The sequence below is a fragment of the Solea senegalensis genome, linkage group LG5, assembly GCF_019176455.1.
Source record: "Solea senegalensis isolate Sse05_10M linkage group LG5, IFAPA_SoseM_1, whole genome shotgun sequence".
Taxonomy (NCBI): domain Eukaryota; kingdom Metazoa; phylum Chordata; class Actinopteri; order Pleuronectiformes; family Soleidae; genus Solea; species Solea senegalensis.
In genome coordinates this window covers 25,222,911-25,241,816 of record NC_058025.1, presented here as the reverse complement: position 1 = coordinate 25,241,816, position 18,906 = coordinate 25,222,911, and the positions used below count along the sequence as shown (strand labels likewise).

At 44.2% G+C, this 18,906-nt stretch overlaps 1 protein-coding gene across 2 annotated transcripts in view; it reads left to right on the top strand.

The window, feature by feature from the left end:
• Positions 1-241: 241 nt before the first annotated feature.
• Positions 242-18,906, top strand: part of adgrd1 (adhesion G protein-coupled receptor D1) — a 28,736-nt gene continuing 10,071 nt past the window's right edge. The window contains exons 1-14 of one of the 2 annotated variants that reach the window (XM_044026507.1): positions 242-729; positions 812-848; positions 1,180-1,296; positions 1,796-1,894; positions 2,245-2,367; positions 2,456-2,632; positions 3,236-3,493; positions 4,615-4,682; positions 5,123-5,272; positions 5,384-5,434; positions 8,354-8,477; positions 8,753-8,860; positions 10,057-10,132; positions 10,808-10,949. In XM_044026507.1, the coding sequence (XP_043882442.1) occupies positions 676-729; positions 812-848; positions 1,180-1,296; positions 1,796-1,894; positions 2,245-2,367; positions 2,456-2,632; positions 3,236-3,493; positions 4,615-4,682; positions 5,123-5,272; positions 5,384-5,434; positions 8,354-8,477; positions 8,753-8,860; positions 10,057-10,132; positions 10,808-10,949 (1,584 nt within the window). In that variant the 5' untranslated portion in view covers positions 242-675. The remainder of the gene's footprint in view (positions 730-811; positions 849-1,179; positions 1,297-1,795; positions 1,895-2,244; positions 2,368-2,455; positions 2,633-3,235; positions 3,494-4,614; positions 4,683-5,122; positions 5,273-5,383; positions 5,435-8,353; positions 8,478-8,752; positions 8,861-10,056; positions 10,133-10,807; positions 10,950-18,906) is intronic. The other variant, XM_044026508.1, reaches the window with a different exon arrangement.

Here is an 18,906-nt window from a genome sequence, read left to right as displayed (position 1 = left end):
GTGGCTGCGAACGCGGTGTTTACTGGATCACGAGTGAGCAGCGTGAGTCCCGGTTGTTGTCCTGTAATTAAACCAGTGCTTCCTGCAAACTACTTATTTCAACCCACATGTTAATGCGTGTCTTTGCCTCCCAACAATAGTGTTGGACGGCGCAGCGAAGACCTCGAGCTTATCCACTGCCTGCGCAATCTCAAATTACGCACACATGTGCCTCTTACGCACGGCTCTATAACGCCCCACCTTGCGAGGTCCAAAAATGACATCACGTTTTGCATTTCCCACGTTCAGTCCAGCAGCTCTGCTCGCCTCCACGGACCTTCTCTTCTTGCAGTTTCCAGATGCAGACACCGAAAAAGTGTCCGTCCTACGTGGGAATAAAGATCCCGGATTACAGTTTTCTGCATGGAAGTGGAAGTCGGGCTTCGCGTTTATCATGAGAGGGCAACTTCTTAAGTTTTTCTGCCTCCAGACAGAACTCTAAATCAATTCTTTTTACTATTTGATTCTTTTTTTCCACTTTGAATACATGGACTGATCACACGATTCCACATCTTGGAAGAATGAGAGACTCCTCCTGGATTCATTTTTATTTGGGGATTGATTAGTTGTTGTTGTTTTTGTTTTGTTTTTTTGAAAAGACAAGGGAAGACTTTATGGTACTTTTTACCCAAAACTATGGAATTGTCTTTGCAAATTCACCTTTTTACAGTGTTTGTCTCGTGTATTAAGGTAAGATCACTGTCCTAGAACACACAGGCTTAATCGAGGGTCGAATCACAGCTTTAATAAATACATTTAAATGGTTTTACAGGTTTATGCTCAAGTGGTACAGCCCGTAAAGCACCCAGGTAGTATTTTTTTTACTTTTGTATGACAGCATTTTAAGTTGCCAAATTTCAAATATATGAACATAAAATAAGATTGAAAGCAGAATTCAGAGGATTTCATTGTTTACGGCTCATGTCATGAATCAGAAAAGTCTGTTAATTATAAACAACATTTTTAACAGATGTTGGGTTCCATATATATATGTGTATATGTATATATACACATGTATGTATGTATATGTATGTTTTATTTTTTATTTATTTTTTTAAATGACGGGGAAAGTAAATTAGGTGTAATGAGTCCGAGTCTGTTTTCGGGGAAAGCCATTTTACCCATGAACTCTCTGCCCAGGCCTGAAGGTCCTGGAAACAGCCTCGCATTATTGGCCTCTCGATGCTGTGGATGGAATCCATGAACTGTGGGACCAGATTGGAAACAGACCAGGTTATGTTAACGGAAGTAACATAAGTATGTGCCCCCCATAAATGGACTATATATATATATATATATATGTATACACACAGTATATACTCATGAATAGATGTGCCACCTAAATGTCTGTCTGAATGCACTCTGCATGGTCCCACGCTGTTTTTCATCGTCCACCATCCAGTCATCATGCTTTTTACAAGCGCCACAGCTACCATATCATGTGTTATATTAAGAAGAGAACGTGTTGGGTAACATTTTGTTGCAAATTATTGTAAATGACACAGTATCTCATTGTTTGCAGCCATGTTTGTCAATAATCCGGTTGAAAAATTGAAGAGGGATCAGGTATAGACTGGAGCATGATGTGTGTGGAGTCATTGTGGCCTCCCTGTGCTCGGCTCAGCATCACTCTGTCTCATACCTGCGCACCACGTCCCTCCTGTTGTCTTTTCCTTTCACTGTTCTCCTTTGTCTCCCGTTGTGTGTCCATTCAGGTTCAGGTGTTCACTGTTTGTCTCCACTCTTCTTTGTCCAGCTCTCAGAATCCACAACCACACTGTGCTCCCTTCCTCCCATAACTCTTCCTATGTGTATACCAATGATTCTGCCTTCACTAACATTTCTGCGACAGTAGGTGAGCATCAGTCACGTCCTTCATTGCCGCATCACCCACTGCTCTCTGTTGTCGCCTGTATTCGCGCACGCTGGAGTTGAGCATTTAAGTTTTCTGTCCTTTCAGCACAAGATTTGTGTCTTTTGATCATTTGTTTTGCAAAATATGAAGACATTTAGGCAGCTGTAGCAACTTATGATTTCTTAATTGACATTTTTGAAGTGATTTTTGCCTCTAAACAATTTTGCATTTGTAAAGTCACAGTAAAATAACCCAATTCTGATTAGGACCAAATGAACTCTTGATTATTGTGCAAAAATTGACGGCTGTAAGTTTAAAATGTGAAGTCCCTGCTTTGTGCTCTGCCACAGACATTGTTGAAGGGATGGTTAACAAAGGCATCTTTCTGAATGGAGATAACGGCGGCACCTTTCTCCACTTTGGAAACTACCAGAACACCTGCATCAGTGATCCTATCCTGTGCGGCCCCGAGGGTGGGTGCACCGACGTTCACTCGCGCGTTCGCTTCATTGTTCCAGCCTCAAAACTCATTTTCCCTCATATCCCTCCTTCCTTCTCCAGGGATTACCTTCTCCTTTTTTTGGAAGAACCAAGAAGCCCGGTCCCGTTTTGCTGTGGCCTCTGGCGGGAAAGTGATCTCTAATGGCTTCTCGGTCTACACCAATCCCTTGCTGGGATATGTGGAGTTTTATACCCGAGGCAACCACCACAGATGGAAGACCAACATCCAGGTTCCAGGTACTGGGGCACTAGTTTAGATCCATTTAGTCAGTGTAGACGTTTTGCTGGATTTGACAAGTTCATAGAGAAATGTGATCGTTCATTTCTCTTCTAAATAAACAATCATCAATCAGTCACGTAATGAAATAAATCCAGTGTGCGGTTTCTCGTCCAGCTCACAGGACAAGCTTGTTTTTTTGTTTTTTTTTTACCAAGTAAAGTTTTCAGGGCAAGGGATCAAAAACTCTGTGTCCTCAACATTAATAAAAGTGAAGGGCGTTACACAATAGACCAGAGCAACACCACCAGCCCACCCCCCGTGACTCATGTGGATTATAGCCTGACCCCAAACGTTTGTTTTTTATTAGTATTCTTTTTTTATTTGTTTGAAATTTGTTCTTTGCTCTTCTCATAGTCTTTTGTCATTCCAAAATAAATAAAAAAATAGGGATGGAACAATCAAGAAACATTTATTGGTGAATAAAACTGGTAATATCAGCAATGACGGGTGATAAATAACATCTCTCCGTCAGCTTTCCTTTGCTTATTTTCCCACTTATTTACATCATTATTATTTGTATTATTCATCTCTGCTTTGTCTGCTTATTCCTTATTTCCCAGGGCCTTTCTGGACCCACATTCTCTTCACATGGACAAAAAGCGATGGCCTGAAGGTCTACATCAACGGCACCTTCACGGCCGGCGACGCGACCGGCAACGTGTCAGAGAACTACGGCGACCCGTACCCCGACCTCGTCATCGGCACGGGCAACAACCGGGCGTACGACCACTACGTCACGGGCGCGTTCGACGAGTTCGTCATCTGGGAGAGGGCGCTCTCTCCAACTGACATTCTGCTCTACTACGGCGCAGCCATAGGTAGGAACGCCACGCGCCACCGGGGAAGTGTTTCCTGTCAATCTAAGAAACAGCACACGTGCTGCAAGGCCTCGGAAATAGAGGTCAAGTTCCCCTCCTTACATTCCGCCCACGGCATTCATGCATAACAACGAGTTATTAAAAAAAAAAATACACTTTTCCTGACTTTCCACCGTCGACGTGCCACGGCTCACATAGTTCTGCCTTATAAGTATTTACTGTCGAGGAGTACGGAGGCGTGTTCGGTCGCAGGGGCAGATCGTTTTTGAAGTAAAGTGACAAGTTCTAACGCGCGCTGAGATAAAAACCCCCACGCACTCTTTGTCTGTTTTCGCTCTCTTGCTGTTTACCTCCTGTGGTCAGCTGCGTGCCATAAATGGACAAAAGCAGGTCGGCGTTTATTAGGACTTAAATACGAGGTGATGTATTTTTTTGCAGCGTTGTAGTCCTTATTAGCAAAGCCTGCCGAACTGTGACCTTTTAGCCCCGACACGGGCTGAGTCACCTTCTGCTGTGCATGAAACAGCCTTTGTGTGAATGGCGATGCTCTAATAAAATCTATTATTGTGCACCGTTAGATCTTCAGCAGGCGACGTGTACAGCGCGGTTTCTTCGTCAACGTCGTCACCAAAAGCGATATATTCCGCGGGACCATTACCAGACACGGAGAGCGCGACTGTTATGGTTACAGAAAAATATTTTTCTGCCACTTCTCTTGAGCACTCGTATAAAATGTTGCATTGGACCAAAGAAGCGCAGGAATGGTTCACACTGATCCCCGTAACGTATGTCCTTATACGGCCTTTGTCTGGTCGCTAGTAAGTGCTGTTTTTATTAAATGACAGCAAAGACATAAAATGTACCCGAGCTTTGTACAGAAGCTGGTGGAAGAGTAAATAACACCAGTGTTGTGATTTATCTCCTTCCATGACTAGGCATGGTCCAAACTCGTAAAATTTATGCTGCGTGGTGGAAGTCCAGCTATATTTTAGCAGCTGAGTCTGGTCAATTTCAACGTCGGCCCTCATAACAACAAGATAAAGAGGCACAGACTGTGTCGACTGGAAAATCAACCCACATCAGTCAGAAAACACGTAACCTCCTTTCTCTGTCTTTTCTAGGTCAAGCTCTCGCGTCTGCCACGACGCCCAGATCCTTCAGAGAAGCTACTTCGGTCACGCCAACGCTCGTAAGTGTGCCGAGCCACAGATTTGACACCAAATGCGTCGTATTCAATGTGAAAGTGCGACATTAATGTTCGAATTGTACCAAAATATGAGCAGAGAAAACAGCCCTTGCTTGAATCAGTGGAAACACAAACGTCTTATTGCTTCATTTTGAAGACGGGGAAACAGATACTGAGAACACGTGTGAATAGAACACTGTTCATGAAAGGGCTTCAGAGATAGAAACCAAATAGAGAAGTAGAAAGTGGAGACAGCTGCTCAAAACCGCACACAAAATGGCTCCCTGTAGGGCATCTACACTAGCGTTCGACAAAGAGCAACACTGAATTATTTGTCCAAAGACAACTCCCTGAACTCGTCAGTCACCACACGTCCTGTGTATGTTGGAAATGGGTACGCCCCCCCGACAGTCGACGTCAAGTGATGCGTTGTCTTCCCCCAGAGAGCCACCGAGGTGAGTCCTCCTGTCATCAGCAGTCGGCGCGAGGAGGTCCAAAGCTCCCCGGACCCGGAGACCATGCCAGTGCTGGGCTTTCTGAAGGTGCTGCCCAACAGGACCATTCCGCACAACGCTGCCAACAACCTCACACAGGTTTTACACTACACTGTAAAAAAAAAAAAAAAAAAAAAAAAAAAGACTCAGTGCTCGCCCATGTGCGTGTGTGACGCAACAGTTCCCTGATGTCCGCTCTCTTCCAAACAGGCTTTTCTCAAAAGCGTGGAAGAAGTGCTGTCCTCCCCGGCGCTGCCAGAGGTAAATGAGTTCACGCTGTTGTTCTAAATATGACATGATGCAACATGTGCATTTTGGTGAATACTTTAATCCCAGGCTCTAAAGAGATTTTAACGCTGCATATTTTTTGGGGGGAGAACTGACGCCAGCCGAACTAACATTATATTTGACAGTTTGCCTGCACCGGATTATAACGTATAGTCAAATGCCATGGTAGAAGTTTAAATAAAACGGTACTTACTCTTCCTTACTACAAATTGCTCTGAATGTAAATCTGCTGCGTCTTGTTGCTGAACACTGGCTCTGGCCAAATCTTACCCTCGTATACAAACATGTTCCTGCCAGGAGAAAGTCATCCAGAGCAAGAGAGTGGTTTCAGTACATTTACTGCTCTGAAAAAGCACGCTTGTTTTTGTAGGACCGAGCTGAAACACATGTTCCTCATGAGAACGTCAAACTTGGACAGTAGATACGGGGCTCAGCAAACCGTCCAGTGATTACTTTTTCCAGATTAGTGCCGAGTGACAGAAAGTTTCACTCTTTATCAAGTTTTTGTTGACTTTAAAATTAAATAGAATTTTTTTTTTTGCTGTTTGCGTGGCCACACTTTAGCCAATTACATTTCATTGCAACATCTGGATTGATACATTAAACATCTGACACATGGTACACGTTTTGAGTAACCTTGCATGACACCGATGATGAATTTACAGGAAACGACGCAAAGCTGCTTACCTCAGCATAAATTTGGTCCGTTATGACCGAGTCAGGCTGTAGGCTGTCGTTAATATTAGCTGTAAGCAAAGATTTGTGAAATCGAAATCATTTCACCGACCTCTTTTCCACATGTGCTGCCCTTACATAGTCAGGCATCGTGGCTGAATGCTAAGCAGTAGTTGAGCATTCGTAGCAGATGTGGAGAATGAAAGTGATTTGATAAAAATCTGTATTTGTTGTCTCATTACTTTACGATCGTGACTTGAACCTGGAGTGCGTAACCTTTATTTGTGTTCATGATGAAGTCGGCTCCATGTTACTCTATCAGTGTTTCTCAGTATAGGGGTGTTTGGAGCTTGTGTCGCCCGGTGACATTATGTCACTAAGTATTAGAGCTAGGGATGTCCCGATTTTCACTTCCGATACGATACCGATATTGCAGCCTTGAGTATTGGCCGATACCGATATTGATCCGATACGATCAGCACGAATCATACGTACTTTAATTACATATTTAGTAGTGTGGAATGTTAGAATAGGAAACAGAGAACAGAGATCAATAGTCAGCAACGGTACATATGAGAAAAACTGACCCATTTATTATTAACCAATAGGTTACATAAATTTTAACCTTCAACATAAGAACATTAGATTTTTTGCCATTTCTGCCATTGTTAATTTCATTCAGTCTATGGTTAATTTCATCAGGAGGAAAGTACCAAGTGCTAATTGGGGTGTTTTCAGAGCACCCGTGTTTCACAGGTAACAGGATGTCTTCAGAGAACACCCCCCTTGTTTTCACTATTTTGGATTAGCTCAACCCACACAGGGTGAGTGACTCGTCCCGCAGGTAAACCCTGGAGCCCGGGCACCGATCCCGCAGATGTACTTAGGTCCGTCTGTGAAGCCTCAGGACACATTTAAAACACGGAAAGCTCTTAGCATGGCTGGTTTTTGGGGTATTGGGGTATAATTAACAACTGTTGAAAGTCGACAGGTGGCGCTGCTTTATGAAATAATGTTGTTTTAGCAGCTCGCCTCAGGATGAGCTAGCGTGGTGCTAATGGCTAACTCGCGCTCGCTGTGCGGCTTCATAGCCACTGATTTCAGAGGTTAAAAGCCCGACAAGTACATTTTGATTGACAGCTTTTTAAAAGCCCGAACCCGGTTACAGCCCGACATTATTCAAACGTGCGCACACATTAAAACAAAAAGACAAAAAGCTATTTTGCCTTTTGTCAAGAATGAGTCATTTATACATTTACGAGAATAAAGTGGCAAATTTACGGTTTTAAAGTTCTACGACTCTTATCTCGTAAATTTACGAGAACAAAGTCGCACTGTAGCTACTGCCGGACCTCGACTCCTTCTGGATCCAAAATCTTAATTATCAGTCGGATTGAACCCCTCTGAATGGACCAGTTCCAGCAATTTCCTCCAAGTCCGCCTGGTTATTCTGCATATTCTTTTTAAAGTCCAGATACTTATGACAATGGTGACGTACAATTCCACGAAATGCTCCACGGCCCTCGTTTTAAAAACTCTCCTCTTCTAAAACAACAGGTTAGAATATCGCGACTTTATTCTCGTAAATGTACGACTTTAATCTTGGATAAGTCCTCTGTTAACGTCGTAACGTCGCAGCACTAGGAGGAGGAGATCTTCAGCTCTGCTAAGTATATCAGATGAGCGCTTCTCTTCCTCGGTCAGGTCTGATAGTCTTACTTGACAGAGCCTGTTTTCAGACGCAAATAATGCTACACCATTTCTGTTCACAGAGACCAAACACAAAACAGCCGGATAATAACATCACCAAAAAGTTACACACTGAAGCTTTAAATAAAAGTAAAAAAATCTAGTCCATCTCCAAAAATACTGTACTACACTTTCCATTAGGCAGCAATTAGCATCGTTTTCTTGTTCCTTCCTGCGTGGTTAATACCCATAATTAGTCCTCTGTTTGTAACACAGTCTTTCTGTTAAAAATGCTTAGTGTCAAACCTAAACTGCAGTTCTTCTAATGACATCATCACAGTTTCTTAGAGCGCAGCATCTGCTTTATGACTTGAGTCATTCAGGGATCTAAACGGCATCCTTCTCTCCACTGTTTTTGAACCAAAAAAAAAAAAACGTGTAAACACACCTGTCACCCACCCAAACTGTCCTACATAGTCCTTTTCTTCTATTTCTGTTGCTGATTGTGGACATTTCCCTGTTGAGCAGCAGTCCATCCCTGTGGTCAGCGGGCTGATCGAGACCGTGGACAGAGTGATGGAACACATGGTGACGAAGCTGGAGCCCGGCCCGAACACTCTCGTCACCCTGGACGGAACATCGTTTGTTGCAGGTCAGTGTGGTGTCAGCGCTCCATAAGGAAGACAAGGGAGTGTCGCGCTGACATCATTGAGAATATATCGGGTCAGATAAGCTTGGCTCGAGCCCCTCCACTCTGCCTCTCGTGGGTGTTGGCCCTTGTTTTTTGCGTAATATTTTGTTTGCCACAGAGCCTGCTTGTGTTTTTTTTCCCGGGGGCCACTTGATATCTTTAATCCACCCTTGATAAAAGCTTGTTTGTTGCTCATTTGTTTTCCTCAGCAATGTTCTAATGTCTGACCCCCACAGATTATTCCCTGATGAAGCTTCCGCAAAACTACAACCTGCCACATTATCGCTTCCCCACAGAGGGCAAGAGCTACATCTCTGTGCCCGGGGAGGCTTTCACTTTGCAGTGTAAGTACGACTCATGAGCGATGCACCAAAACTAGACTTTTCTTATCGGTTAATCTGTTGTTGCACGTGTTCAGAAACTAGTAGCTCAGTTCGGTGTGAATACTTGACTTTGTTTGTGCACCAGTTCAGCCAAAAGAAAATGATCCAGTGTGGAGGAGACGCTCATTCTTGGCCGGTTATTTATTATGCTTAGATTTAAGACAGCTACCAAAGCAGTACAGTGGTGGACAGGAGTGCCACGACAGCTTTTGTGTTGCATTGTGGTGCGCTGCAGAGATCCAGCGATGGCTTTAACGCTGGCAGTTTCCCTTTTATTCAAAACAGAACGACTGACTGAGAGAGAGAGAGAGTGAGAGTATGAGAATTCTCTACTTTCCTGTGTCATTAAAAAAGAATGGACTCACATAGTGGAGTGAAGGAGAGCAGTAATTACAGCGGACCTTAAAACCCGTGTTTGTTTAACTTTGTGTTCAGGTCAGATTCCCTTGGCTCCACGCTGTGCGAGCGCGAGAATAAACCGTTCTCATAATCCATTACAGGGTTAGTATCACAAATAGTATACGGGTCATTAATAACTGACACTTTAGAGGGTGGACTCATTTGACTCATAGCTCTGAACACCTAAGTGAAGAAGAGGAGCTTTTGTACTGTGTGTGTGACACACTGGTGCCGTTTTGTTGTCTCTGATTCACTCCTGGCTACCTCCACATCTCTCAAGGTACTTCCTGGGAGTCGCTCTGTGTTGAAACTTTTTTTCTTGGAAGGGTAAAATCTCTCCCGCAGCATAAACGCCACACATTTGTTTGACATTAGCCCACTTCTGTTGTCGCAGTCAGCAGGGCGCGGGCTTACAAGGCCTTTGAAAGGAGGAACTGGACCATTAAGGATTTCCTCCAATTTAATTGTTTATGCTGCACCGAGCTGGATGATCGGTCAGATATGGGGGTCAGACCCCCTGCACTTCTGATGAAGTCATGTAGAGGTTTCATAAGACTTCCCGACATCCATGTGGGCTGCAACCCTTTTCACTTGTGTGTGAGCGTACGTCTGCCGGTGCCAGCGTGCAGCAGCACGGCGCTGTTAATTAACTTCTCTCCTTTGTGAGCATTTTAGCGACACTGCTTCACATTCCCGTGCCTTTCACGTTCATATCTGAGTTTTCTTTTCTTTTTTTTTCCCCCCCCCCGCCTCCTCAGCTCAAACCACTATTGTTGGCCTCTTCTACCACAACATGCACAGCTACTACAAAGAGATCAGTCCTGTCAAGACCAGGTAAGAGAAAGGGACAACACCCGAGGTCAAAGGTTTATTAAAGTAGGTTAGGTCCTATCTGATCACAATCAAAGCTTTATCGGGCTAGTTTTGGTTTTGGCAGCGGACACTTCCTGTGTTCCCCCCCTCACTTCCTGAGCCACAGTACAGCTGATGCCTGGAGCGAGGGTCTTATCAACCATCATTCAACAATCATCTAACGCTCATATCGGCGCTCCACTGAATGATACACCCTGCCATTAGCGCTACACATCCACCACTTCACCCTCAGCATTATCTCATTCCTGGACCAGCTTGAGAGACTGCTGTTTATTTTTACCAAACCTGACACACCAGCGATTAGACATGTTTTCCCACTTTGCACTTCACAGATGTCGGCAGTACAGAATGTAACAGAGAGTATGTGACGGGACACTTGGTCTCGCTCTCCAACTGCCCGCCCAGGTGACACTTCCCGATGTCACGTACCAAGTGCTCTTGGAAAACTGCTGCTGTTTGTGTGACTGATTATACAGACACACGATGAAAGTCCAACTTAATTGCTACTGCCTGTGCCCAAACTCTATGTAACACCTCTGTCTTTTCCATGTGCCTGTGTCTGTTTACGTGTCCTCTTTTATCCTCCTTTGCCTTCACACGTTTTTGGCTTTTTTTTTCCCCCCGTCTGTATTTCAGGATTAACGAAGCAGCGGATTTCAAGGATCACAAGATCCAGGTAGCGAGCTGTCTCATTTCCCTGAAAGTGGAGCCGTCGCCGGCCCTGTCGTTCAACCTCTCCGGAGCGCCGCTCATCAAGATCGTCCAGACGCATGTCCTGGTAAGATTCGGTCCATATGTGTCCTCTTTTATGACTAATCGGCCAATAACCTTGTGTGTGAGTCAGTCACAATGCTGGAAAAATTAGGGGTGTCAAATTATCGCGCTAATTGCGATGAATTAATTACAGTCATATTTAGCGCGTTATGTTTTTTTAATCGCTCTAATCTAATTTTTAATCTCTAACTTTACTTTTTCTGTATGCGAGTTGCTTTTTAATAAAATCCGTTTTAGTGTGTTGGGCAGCTTAATGTGATACTCCTTCTGTGTAAGGAGGAGTTAGCTTACCACCGAAGCAGCTCAAGTTTAGCCTACCGCGTCAACGCAAAGCACCCAGTCGCGAGTGCGGCCACAGCTAACGTTAGTGGCAAAGACGTTAGCAACTTAGCGAGCCATAGCAAAGCTCTTCGGCCAAACTTGACTCCCCACGTATGAGCAAGTCTGCGTCCGGCAGGTTACTTTATAGACCCTTTCGAGAGCTACGTCACAGAAATGTGCGCGCGCAGTTTGGGGTCAGAAAACAAACTAAACTAGTGGAAGTAGTAGCACTAGTACAAGTTAGCACGCGTAGAAGTGGAACTAGGCTATAGGCTACTAGGCTTGGAATGTTTGTATACACTGAAAGTGTCTACGTGGACCTGATGTCTTATTTTATTTGTATTTTCTAATTATTTGGAGTAAATATAAATAAATAAATGAGTTAATAAAGTCACTTTTGTTATATAGCAATCTTTTCATCTGCCGTAATAATGAATTTAAATGAAAATACATCAAGTTCAAGGCTTTTCTCAGAAAATTTTTAGGTGAGATTAAAAAAGAGATGGATTAGATTAATTACAGATCCTAATTAATTACATGTCTATGATGTACCTGTGACAGCAGTAGTCGGATGCCCCCGTATGAAATCTATCGGCTCTAGTTTTGGCATTCTCATATGCAAGCACATGATTGTCTATCACTGACCGGCGTTGGTGCAGCTGCACGCTCACCAGCACATACAGCAAATCCTTTTTTGGTTTTCATTAGTCCAAATGTTCCCTCTTGGCTCTCAGCGCACAAACTGATTATGGACATTTGAACTGTCGACTTAGGGGGCTTTGAAAGCAACAATAACTTTATTTTACGAACAACATACTTTTCATTGCTGCTTTACGGCCGGGCCTGTGCCAGTTTTCCATGGGAAGTACATTTAAAAGTCGTCGTGAATATTAGCTTCGAAAAAATGTGTGTCACATTAGCCAGAAATGTGGCGGCGTGCTTCACAGCATGTAGACTTTTTTTTTTTTTATTTCTTTTCAATGAACAATGGCTTTTAAAGTCCAGTAAACAAAGCCCTAATAATGTAACGTTGATTTACAGGACCCATACAAGAATAATTCACTTTCTATATTTTGTACAAATCAAAACCACGCCGCTTCATGTCATGCAACCATGGCAATGTTGCTGTGTTTCCCTTGACGGACATAAATGTCTATGCTGCAATTATCTGGCCTGGTTCCTGCAACAATACTTAAATAAAAGTGTTTGTTTGAGTGCACACTCAAGAGAGAGAGGGTTAATAATCTCCTGTGTTGTGTAGGTGTGTCTATTTTTGTTGGACGGCCTTCGCCTCTGATGTAAGGATAAATCAGGTTTCTCACATTCTTTCCCTCTCCGACCCATTACAAATAGGCTATTATACTTATTACTAAAGCATACAGATTGGATCGCGCCATGCCAGCCCCTTTTCAGCGTTCCTTGGGCCGCATAGTCTTGGCCGATGATTTATGTTTCGGAGCTGCGTCGTAATTTCACTCACAGCGAGTGCTTTTGGCCGCGAGTGCATCCATGAACGGGGGTATTTTCCTATGATTTCAGCACGGACCCGGATTTGCATTAAGTGACTATTTTTGGAGCCTTAATGTCTTTGGCGACGGGTAGATACTTATCACCTCCCTCGCCTGGAGGCAGGGAGGGCAGCTAATACGCAGCATGCGGCGGACCTTTCCCGCCGCTGTTTACGTCGCTCTTTACTGTCTGCACAAGTTGGACCTTAAAGATGTCGTCCTCTCATGGCACCAGTTGAGCGGACTAGAATAGGGTGATTTGTAACTGACCTCTCGGTTTATCCCTAAGCACCCAGGGACTTCATTAAAAGCTCGCGGGCGGGCTCGACTGTGCCGAAAGCAGAGCTTCCTCACCTGTCTTTTCATGCTGTCATGGTTACAATGAGTCCTGTGTTCCACCGCTTGTGCTGGACAAACACTCACCCTGCTGTCATGCCATCCATTTTCTTTATCAGACACCTTCAGAGATAAAAAAAAAAAAAAGGTATCATGGTGGAGATTAATGGGGCCATCAACATAGAAAAATGTCAGATACTGAAGGTCAAAGCTGGGTGTCAGCCATTCCCAGCCGACTGCGTCAGAGCCGCGGTGCCGCCGTTTTGTGCCATGTGCCACAGAGTGACTTTGATGTTGTTATCAATGTTGCCGGAGACCCGCACGCATTCTCACGCCATTCAGCTGCGGTGTTGATTGGATCCTTGCTCCGCCGGTGATTTATATCCGCTGCCGAGTCCAGAAGAAGAAGAAGAGAAGAAAAATGAGGGAGGAAAGCATTCGGAGTCCGTAGTTAAACATTAATACATACTTTAAAAGGCTGGCACCTCCATCTCACTCATGGTTTGAAGCGATCGAGTGGGAAGAGTGAGTGGCGAGGGTTTAAAAAACAGATTTTGATAAGTGAGGGTGACTTTATTGGCTTGAAAGGTGGCACAGTGTGTCATTCCTGTTGTAATATGGTTTTCCTCGTGGCTAAAGAGCTAAATGAGAATTTTGATGTCACTTTTCACGTTTATGTTAGTTTACAGACCGGGAAACCAGTGGTCTAATGCCGTAAACTCATTCATTTAATTGATACACTATGTGCTCGACTGCTTCCTGGCTTTGTTTTGGAATTGAATGAGAGTTCTTCTTAAAATGTCAAACGTTTCACACACTGCATATATTTTTTATCGTCATAAAATGTGTTGGTTTTTTTTTTAAATCATTTATAAGGTGGAATTTCTCAAACTGGTCTCCTTTGCCTTCAAATATTCATCAGTTTATTCCATTTTTAAAGGAACACAAAGGAGAGATTGGGGGCCGTGAGTGTGACCCGTGTTTCCAGGGATGTCTAGACTTGTTGGAGCTTCCTATACGCGTGGAAAAAAAATGGCTCGATTGTTCGCCGACTTTGACGATAGACATGCTCACTTTCTGATGCATTTACACTCAGTTGTTGAATCGCGTGTGCCAACGCTGCTATCAGCTGTTTCAGCCACAATAATAACTGCCCTTTATTTTGCCAGGCTTTTAATAACTTCTCAGCATACGCCCAGCTTAGAGCTTGTGGGCACCCCCACCGCCACCCCCCCCCCGTCCGCCCCCCCTCGCTCTCTTTCCCAACCACCCACACCCACACTCACACACACATTCAAGCGCGGGCTGCGTGAGCCAACATGCTGATCAGTCACAGATGGCGATTGAGCCATTTGCTGTGCCTCTCTCTCCAAAAGATTTTCACTCTCTTTCTTTGGCCTCTCGCCATCAAGTATCCCCTCTCTCTCTCGCTCTCTCTCTATCGCCACGGCAACCTTGTGACCGCCGCCTCTCGCGGAGCTCTGCGGCCCCACAGGAAAAGCCTGGCGCGGACTCTGTCTATAATGAGTGATACAAATGATGTTCAGCTGTTGTGACACTTTCTTGTATTTCTCGTTCTCGGGTCCAAGTTTACAAACGACAATATGTGACTACAGGTCCGGCGATTGACAGCATCGCATGTTATTGGTCGCCCTTATTTGATAAAGTCTACGGCCGACGTTTAAACCTCTATTGCAGCCCTCAAACTTCTTACGCAATCATCTATAGCAGGGGTGTCCGGGGGCCAGAACCGGCCCGCCAGAGGGTCCAATCGGCCCACAGGATGAATTTGTTAAAATTTCACACTAATCTAAACGTAATGTCAAATGCTCCAGATACCCGTGACTAAATGGTTGTGCCTTTATCGATCCAGTGTGCCGTGTAAATAGTAAATTTACACATGATATTGTTGAAATTGCGCTTATATTTCTCAAGAAATGTCATGTTTTGTAAAATGTTCCTTCAGTAAATGTAAAACAAAGGAGAAAAAACAAAGGGGTTCTTGTTGTTCATAGGTTATTATGCTGTTATTTTACTATTTTTACTGGTCCGGCCCCCTTGAGATCAAACTGTGCTGTATGTGGCCCCTGAACAAAAATGAGTTTGACATCCCTGATCTATAGAAACAGGCCAGAAACCAGAGAGACATTACAGAAGGCCCCGGTGAACTCCCACAGGAGCTCAAATACAGGCGTGGACAACCTCTCCTATTGCCCATCCAACCGTTTTCTACTGCTTTAGACTCCTTGAGATCGTCAGTCGGTGCAGGGCAACCATTTACTCTCACACTCCCATCCATTGTCAGTTTAGAACGTCCAGTTCGACCTGATCCCTAATCTGCATGTGCTTTTGGATTGTGGGAGGAAACCAGAGTCAAATCGGGGACAAGGTTACCTGCTTGCTGCGAGGCAACAATGCTACGTACTGTACCACAAGAAGACTGGAAAAAAGGCCACTCCAAAAATAAGCAAATAATAATAATAATACAAGATATTATTTGCTTGTTATAAGCAAAAAATCTTGGTAAGATTTCTTGAAATAAGACATTATATTTAAGCCTTACAAGATAAGGGTGACTCATTTTTAGCTATATTTTGTGTCTCATAATAAGCTTGTGATGCTCAAAAATAGTATTTTTTTGTTATCCTGTTTGTTTCAAGTGCATTTAACTCATTTTTAGTTCTATAATTGTGACACGGGTCTAGATTTAAATCCAACACCTACTTGAAATGAGATTAGAAACTGGCATTTTGAGACAAAATGTCTTGGAGTTAACATTCCTGGAAAAAACAAAGCAGATTTGTCGTCTCAGTTCAAGTTAAGTCTATTTCTTGAAGTTGATTCATCTTTTACAAATAACACAGCGGCTTAAAAACCTTCTGATGTGTCAAAAAAAGCTTCATCTTGAGATGTGACTCAAAACTGTGACTGTTCCACAAGTTATTCAAGACGCACTGTCTCACTTAAATCTTACTCTTTAGGAGATTTTGTCTGAGATTAAGTGTGATGAGATATTTTGACTAGAGATTAGAAAAATTTACTTGGCAAGATTGAGTCTTTGCAGTTTTTGTGACGCGTCATTGTTGCTGTGCTCGCTCACCTGCGTGAAAACAGTGCTGTAACTTTATGTTACTAATTGTCCCCGAGCTTTTCGCCACGCCCTCCGTGCACATCGACACGTCTCGTTGTTTTGCTGTCTACCTCAGAGACTGAGCGGAGCCCACAGCTGCACGTCTTATTACATTTCCCCCGACGGCATGATCTCACTCAAGGCCAGTTGTGTGTTTCTGCTGCATGGATTCGGATCGTTACTCCATACGCTGTGTGTGCGGATCTGCTCACGTCTGGCCTCTGATTGAAAAGCCCTGTTACTACAACAACAACCGTGACATCTGTACTCCATCAGCGCCGCGCTTTCATATACTGACCAGAAAGTCGGTCAGTGTGAAGGTTTTCCTCAAAAGTCCCAAAGCTGGTTGTTAGAATAATGTCACACCATACCTCTTATTCTCCTATAGCAATAAAGTGCTATATTTAACAGCAGCAGTTTGAAGAAGTGCATGTGTGGCCTCTCTGTTCTTATACTGTACACAATCTATTATTCAAGCGCTTTTTGCCCACAGTACACTTCCACCAAAAATGTAATGCAAGCTTCATGAGTTTCGCGGCTGTCGTGAGCCCGGATGCAAGTTGATAGATATACCAAATGTAGAAAGTGCAATCCAACTTACACCCTGGCTCTGTGTGCTCTCAAATATTTGAAACATTTGAGGGAAAAGGGAGATCGCTCTCTTATTCACTCGCACAGTTGTGGAATGTTTCCCACTGGTTTTTATAAATTTAGCCCAACCAAAGCTTTTATTTAGACTCATTTGCTCCTGGAATATGCCTGACTGCTCCTGTGGCTGCGTATTGTTGTACCACTGTTGGGTGGAATGAGTGGGCGTGTGTGCGTGTGTGTGTGTGTGACTTTTTTCCAAAAATGATCTCTCCTAAATTTGCACAACACGAGAAAAAGGCAAAAAGTCAAGATCGAAATCCCTCAACTGCCTCATCCTCTGTTCTCAATTATGTCAGTGCCAGCAAAAAGCTGTTCACTGTAGATGGAATAGTCTTTCATTGTATATAAATGTTCCATTTCTATTGACTTTGTTTCACCGTTTAAATGTTCAACATCTCAGACAGAACGTGTGCGCCGGTGTTAGTGCTTCAGCGCGGCCTGCGTCGATCGTCGCCCGTGTTCACAAACAAGGGCGGCTGGCGTTGCGCAGCTCTCCCCATCTTTTCCCCATTTGCGCCTTTGAACCAGATGTCAACAGCTTAGACATGAGTTGGCCCGGAGTTGCCCATGCCTCGGGATTTGCTGATGCATACGCGTAACCACAGACGGGCCCCGGCGTCCAGCTCTGCCAGTCACTGAGCGCCTGACAGAAACCGCAGAGAACAGAGGGGCTCGCGCACGTACAAATTGCCGGGTGCTGAGCGCCGCATTTGAACTTTTGCGATGCACACACGTTGTTTATTTTAATCCTCCGTCGTTGGGCCCAACGGAGTCGTTAAAAGAGCAAATGGATGACATGTGCTTTTTGTTAGAGGGACGTGTGGAGCATAAATGGCAAGACGTCCTCAGGCTTCTCGATTCAAGTTGGGATGAATTGCTGATAGGGCCGTGTTTCCATGAGCAAGTCTGTGGGACACACCATTAAATAGCCATTATGTAACACACTATCACATTACACTTGTGTTATGATGATGACATGGAGCTAAGATCCAAAAGAGTTGCGTCTTGTATTACAGTATTTTTGTCCATGTGCGGCTGTTTTTATGTTCATTTACGTAAAACTTCTCCTTTAACTTGAACATATCTTACTATACAATTAAACTGCATCACTGGAAATAGGTTTGGTTACCACTGGATTATAGCCACTTACAGAATGCAGTGTAATGTAATACTTGATGAACAGTCAGAGAATTGAAACACGTATTGTAAAAGCACGTATTAATACCAGGGGGGAGTGAGTTAGCCGCGGTTGAAGCATGCGCTGTAGATGGAGCTGTGGTTGACGGCTGCACAGAGGCAGACACAGTAGAAGACAACCACTCTTCTCTTTCGTCGCTCCATCACGATCGCTCACCCTCTCCTCTCCCTCTCTCACAAGGCTCAAATTGGTTTTCAAGGTGGCATTTGCCGGCCTCCTGTGGCTAATAAAGAGCCGGAGCACCGGTCGCAGTCTTGGCGAGTGTGGGCGGGGTGTTCACAGAGTCGGGCCAGATCTCGGCGGTGCGTTTTTAACACTCGCCGGTGACTTTCGGGATCCTGCGCCTCTCCTCAGACAACAAGTCAAAAACCATCCACAACAACAGAGCGTTGCCAGAGAGCGAACGTGGCCAAGCAGCACTGTTTGTTAACCTACACGTTAGTTTGTGTCTGGCGTGTGTCCCGCCTGCTTTACTGCGCCAAATACACTGCAAAAACTCTAAATCTTTCCAAGTGTATTTGTCAGAATATCTCACCGCACTTCTTGTTGCTTTTTGAAAACATCTCGTTTTGAGTCACACCTCAGATGAAACGGTGTCAGGAGGTTTTTTAAGCTGCTGTGTTATTTGTAAAAGATGAATCGTCTCGTTTCAACGCACAGACTTCACTTGAATTGAGACGACAGATCTGCTGTATTTAAAAACTGCGTGGTCGACACGCCCAACTCACAACTCACAATGCACAGTTACACGCGCACGTTTTGCCTGAAAATGCCAGTTCCTAATCTCATTTCAAGTAGGTGTTGGACTCAAATCTAG